Below are 6000 nucleotides of genomic sequence, written 5' to 3' on the forward strand. Positions count from 1 at the left end.
ATTGCTCCCCTTCAACACATACAAAACATAGCTACTAAGATTGTTTTTTTTCAGCCGTTACTTAGACCAGTCGTTCTCAAAGCCGATCTACCGCTTGTTCAGGGAAAGCCCCTGGTGGGCCGGGCCGGTTTGTTTCCCTGCCACGTCCGCAGATTTGGCTGATCGGGGGCTGCAGGAAGTGGTGCAGGCCGAGGGATGTGCTGGCCACCCTTCCTGCAGCCCCCATTGGCCTGGAGTGGCGAACTGCTGCCAGTGGGAGCCACGATCGGCCAAACCTGCGGACACGGCAGATAAACAAACCGACCCAGCCCGCCAGGGGCTTTCCCTGAACAAGCGGCAGACTGACTTTGAGAACCACTGACTTAGAGCACATCACCCTACTTTTTGTACGGCTCCACTGCCTCCCCACATCAAGTATAAGCTTCTTGTCCAGATCTTGAAGCCTCTTTCACAAGTCTGCTTTTATTTGACCACTCTGGCCTCTTATTAAATCACCTCCTCTCCCTCTATCAGCAATGCCTTTCTATTCTGCCTATATGTGGTCCTCATGCCTTCTTCCGCATTGCCCGTACATATGGAATACCCTCCAAAAACTGGTTATAAGGCCACTACCTTCTCCTCTATCAAATCTTTCCTCAATACCCACTTCTGTTGTGACTCCTAGAAGTCAGCAAATGAATGCTTGCTCGAGAGGCAGAAGGAATGAGCTGGCACTTACTCTATAGGTTTGTTATTATTTAACGATTGCAAGTGTTAACATATGTAAAAATTATATGTATGTGATTGCATCTCTCTCCTCCCAGCCTTTGTGTGTCACTTATCTTTTTATATTTTAAGCTTTTTAGAGTAGCCCAGATCCTCAAAGGCATTTAGGTGCCTGACTCCCATTGATCTCATTGATATTTAGTTGCGTAAATACCTATGAGGATCTGGACCTCTGTCTTCACATGTGCATGTGGACTATTGACTGACCCATGAAAAAATTATTTTAAATGGCAATAGTATGGCATAAAACAGAAAAACCTGCGGGAGTAGAAAGCTTATTTTGAAAGCTCCATCCAGGTGTTGCCCATGTATCATGTTTGGCAAAGAAATAGGTTTGCTGATGCACAGAGGAGCCAAGGAGAGTAACTTTTAAACTCTGCAGATGCCTCAAGATCTGTAGGTAAAACTGCAGATAAGTGCTAAGAACTAGGCCTTGTGTGCTGCTGCTCTTCCCCTCCTCCCATACCCCAGGAGTAAAGCTAACTCCTGTTTTGCCATTGGTAGGATAGCCATGACTGTACCTGCATCTCTTCATTCCCAGTCCCAAAGCACAGAGCAAGAGTCAATACTTCCTTAAGGACAATTAACTCTAATGTATTTTTATGGGAAAATCTGCCACGTGACCATATTGTAATACCTCATGGAGTGATTGCCCTCCCCTCTCCACCTGGCCCGGTTCATCATGGCTGGCCTTGGTGCTTACATGGAAGGACTTTTCAGTATCTTAGGGGAGGGAATATAATGTCATATGGTTTCTGCTTCTCCTCGTCTGTGTTTAATGGGCATATATGGACAATATTTACACTAGGTTTTTCCCTTTGGTACCACCCGCAAAGGGTGGATTAGAGACTCCTTATCAGAGTTGATTGTTTTTCTTTGTTGTTATTTTTTCACTTTGTTTCCTTTCTATGACACCTATATTGCTATTACTGTTAATTTTGGATTTAAATAGACTCTAAAATAGTTAAATAGCAGTAGGTTAGCAATAAAATTCTCTTCTAATGCAGAGTTGCTATAGGAAAACATACTATAAATGTCTGCTCCCATTTAAGAATTTGTAAAGACAACTGGTGTTTAATATCTTATATTATGTCGGCAGGAGAGGAGAAATCAATTGCCTTTGCTTCAATAACATTTAGCAATGCAGAAATCACTATCAACAGCTATATAAAGTGGTATAATGTTATAAGTCACTGTTTTCAGTCATTCATAATTTTCTGAAACTCTTAATGAGCAGAAATTTTCTAGGCTTGGACTCTGCCCAAGGAAACATTTTTTGGAAAATGTAAACAGAAGATAGTTCAGCCTTTGTTGAGAAGGAAGAGAGTGGCGGCGGGGTGGGAACATAACTATCATATTTTTAAAATGTGTTTTTTGGTTTTTTTTAAATGCAATCTTGCTGATATGGTTGGATTTAGAAAATTGTAATTTGGTACACAAAAATTAGCCCCTTACTAAGAAGTAGTGTTTATTAGCCTTCTGGTAAAATATTGAATTTGTTTCCGTGGGTCATTGATGTTGGAAAATTGCATTTTAGGCAGGATTAATGCCTGGGATGTTATTTTCTAACTGTTTTTACCAACATTCTGAAAAAAGAAAGGCTGCACTGTAGATTTGTGTACATCGTTTGCGTAATGTCTAATAAACTTTTTTTCGTATTGTCTTATAGAACATCTATCCTTGGAATTTCCTTTGGGGTGGCATTTCTCTTGCTTTCCTTCATTCTTTTTATCTGTTTTGCTGGACAGCTTTTGGTAAGTAATCAGAAAATATTAACTCAGTGATCTATAAAGTTTCTTATATATAAGAAGCCAGATCATAGCACAGATGATAGTCTTTTCCAGATCCTGTGACCTTTGAAAAATGCCAGTTTAATAACTGCCAGTTTATTCCTGCTGTTTGTACCAAAGCTCCCATTAGTTTCCATGGAGATTTTCTCAGAGTAAGGCATGGAGGTCCGGGTCTCCAAGGGGTTTATTCCCCTAGGTTAATTTACTTTCAGCTTCTTGAATTATCTGAAAAACAGAAAATGTCAATGTGATGACAATCTTTCATACATTGATGTCAATTGGGGGCAGAGTCTGTGACAGGTTTACATTATAAATAGGCTGATTTGCTTTATTTTCTAAGGTGCAGAGTGTTTTGCCTTTGCATGGATGAGGGCTGGGATTTTATTTTTAATTTACTTGGTAAATACTTTTATGTTGTAATGGAATTTTTGTGTGATTTTTAAATATTAAACAACTGTGTAATCTGTATTTAATAAAAAATTTAATATTTATTGTAATTTAAATATAGTGACAGAAGACTATATACAGAAATTTGATATTAAAATACTGTTGCCATATGAACTGTTAATGTTACTATCTACTTATTAGCCCATCTGTTAATGTGTAGAATTTGAGTATTTCTCATACTTAATGCAAGATGTTGGCAAATTTCTTCTCTGTAAATTGCGTAAAAGATCATTTAAATATTGCATCTGAGCAGCATGTTTACATGATATTTTGTTAAATGCTAAGAGAATGTTTAATAAATATTTATTGTTTTAGGGCAAAATACTTCTTTAAGTCATGCTGGGGTAGATACAGTATAACTCCTTTGAGAGCCAGGACATGGTTGTAGCTTTACAATGGTGTATGAAAGCTGAATTTGGCTCTTAATATTTAACACAAATCAAGTGGACATTATTTATATAATTATGGTATAATTCCACATTAATTACTTAATATGTGTTTTCGCCATTCATCCTGTGTCATCTCACAGACGTATTAAATCAAAATTAAGCTCTTCTGATTCTTTAGTCTTTATTTGCCAATGGCTTCTTCCATTTTGAAACCAATCATAGGATTATTTCCGACTGATACATTTGTATCAGTTGGAGTGTATTAATGCTCTGCACTTTCTACCCAGTCAGAGACTCAACTGAAGCAGGAAGAAAAGAGAAGATTCTGGGATTGATGGAGAATAAGTCATTGTATTTGGGTTCTCAGAAAAAATGAGATAATTGAGGACCCTAATACAAGAGGAGCAATCAGTCCGTGTATAAGTTAGTTCAGATATGAGAAAATTAGAGGATTCTAAGCTAGAACTCCAAGCTAGAACTAAAGAATACCATAAAAATATTTTTAGAATAAGCAGAGCAATGAGATGCATATAAAACAGGTGATATCAATCTTCCTTACAAAAATCAAGTAGCACCTATAAATGAAAAAGGGCTTGATATATGCAGTAAACCAAAAACAAGATTGTTTGAAAATTAAGTTTGGTTATGCTTCTGAAGAATTCTTTGAATAGACAAAGAGTTTTGTGAGGTTGTTGTCAAGACAGGGAACTAGTACACAATACAGTTCCCCATGACTATACATGAGATAAGATCCTATGTTCATGTATGAGGAAGTTTTAAAAACATGTACTTGGTTACATGCCCAATAGCAAATTTCTTAAATAAATAGTACTGCTGACAATACATCTGAGGTTAGAGTCTGGCCATTACCATGAGCTGACCTGGAAAGTCTGGGTCTAAATGCATGTGATATATATTGCTCAATGTTCCTCTCTAGTTATTAGGAGAGGTCCTTTGGTAGCACAGTATTTTTTAATGTTTTGTAAGAGAAACCTGATTCCTAGGATTTCAAAAACCTACAGTTTCATTCCTACTTAAACTAAATAGATTCAGTATCATAAAACAATAACTGATGAATATTTTACATAGTATTAACCTCTGTTACACAAGGCTTCAGAACAGTGCTGTCATTATGATAACAAGGGTCTGCCACAAAAATTCTCCTGCTTAATTGGTGATTAACTTTGTACAACTTGTGCATATGTTCACAGGGAGGAAAGAAGTAGAACTGGAGAATCATTTTCATTTATTTTCCCTATTTAAATGAACACTTTAATATAATCCTAACTAAGGAGAGAAACAACACAACTTGGTAAACAAACCTTGCTTGAAGCACACTCTGCTGGAAATATTTATAGTTACTTCATGAAAAAAATACAGTGGGTGAAGTCATGGCTCCATTGAAATCAATGGCAAAACTCCCATTCAGTTCAGAGAAGCCGGGATTTCACCCTCTGGAGTATATGCTGATTGCATAGAAATGTTCAGTTTATGTCATATGAATTTTGAGAGACTGAAGGGAGAAGCCCTTACAAGGGTGATAGGTATCTCATTTGCTAAACAAATATTTTGCCTTTTAGAAATATTTTTGTATGCAGTCTGTAGATAAAACTCATAATCAGATTATTTAAATGACATTATTACTTGAAATCAAGACATTTTTTTTAAATGAGCTAACTAGCTTCAGATACTTCACCTTTCCCATGCCCCCTTTCCACCTCTCAGTTGTGCTTTTTACAATCGCTCTTTCAAACTTTTCCCTGGTGTGAAAGATTTACACAAGCAAGAGGGAAAACAGATGTACTGATTTAACAGAGAAAATAGTGAAAGTGACTATACACATAATGCCATCAAGTGCCCAAAGTAAATAAACTGAAATATTAGTTTTTTTTTCCTCTAACCTCTTTCATGTATAGTAATCTTACGCAGCATTACTTATACTATAGTTGGTAAAAAGCAATTGACAAAACTGAAGCTTTTTAAGTTGAGGGTGCCCTTTTACAGTATCCAGAGATGGGTGAATTCTATCAGAGACAAGACAGTTTATGGAGAAGAACAAGAATCTTGCAAGAACACCAATGCTTATCAGCTTCATTAATAGCCATTTAAAGATTTAATGTATGAAGTTAGATCCAAGTTTCTAGCTGTCACTGAATTAATGGAGTATGTTTTGTTAATTTAAGCCTGTAAAGTTTCTCTTGTACTTAATCCTCAGCTCTCCATATATAGCTGCATGGTTGGCTTCAAGCTCCAGAACAGATAAGGCTGTTATTTGAAAACAATATGTTTATAGGGGGAAGATAAGTGGAGTCAGCAATATGGGTGATAAGTGAAATTATGCAATGTAGAAAATTACTGACAATTTGTGAGGCTGTGATAGCAAGAGTGTACCTAAAAGCTGGGTTAACAAACAGGAGCGGGGGGGAGGGGGGGAGTGAATGATTAGTGGCAACTGATGAGAGGAGTTGTTTGAGTACCTACTGCCGGACTTTTTTTTGCCAGACATGTTTGTGTCACCTCGTTTTCTTTCTCTCCTCCTTGTATCAGAGGAGCAATCAAAAGTAGGCGGGATTGGTTTGCTTAAAACAGAATTTTATAAGTCAGAAGAT

General features: G+C 37.1%; 1 protein-coding gene across 2 annotated transcripts in view; it reads left to right on the forward strand.

The window, feature by feature from the left end:
• ADCY2 (adenylate cyclase 2) overlaps positions 1–6000 on the forward strand; it is a 393903-nt gene that overhangs the window by 321008 nt on the left and 66895 nt on the right. For both annotated transcript variants that reach the window (XM_032786515.2, XM_032786517.2), the window contains one exon: positions 2435–2519. In XM_032786515.2, coding sequence (XP_032642406.1) covers positions 2435–2519 — 85 coding nt within the window. The remainder of the gene's footprint in view (positions 1–2434; positions 2520–6000) is intronic.

This window comes from Chelonoidis abingdonii, chromosome 2, assembly GCF_003597395.2.
Source record: "Chelonoidis abingdonii isolate Lonesome George chromosome 2, CheloAbing_2.0, whole genome shotgun sequence".
In the NCBI taxonomy this organism is placed as follows: Eukaryota; Metazoa; Chordata; order Testudines; family Testudinidae; genus Chelonoidis; species Chelonoidis abingdonii.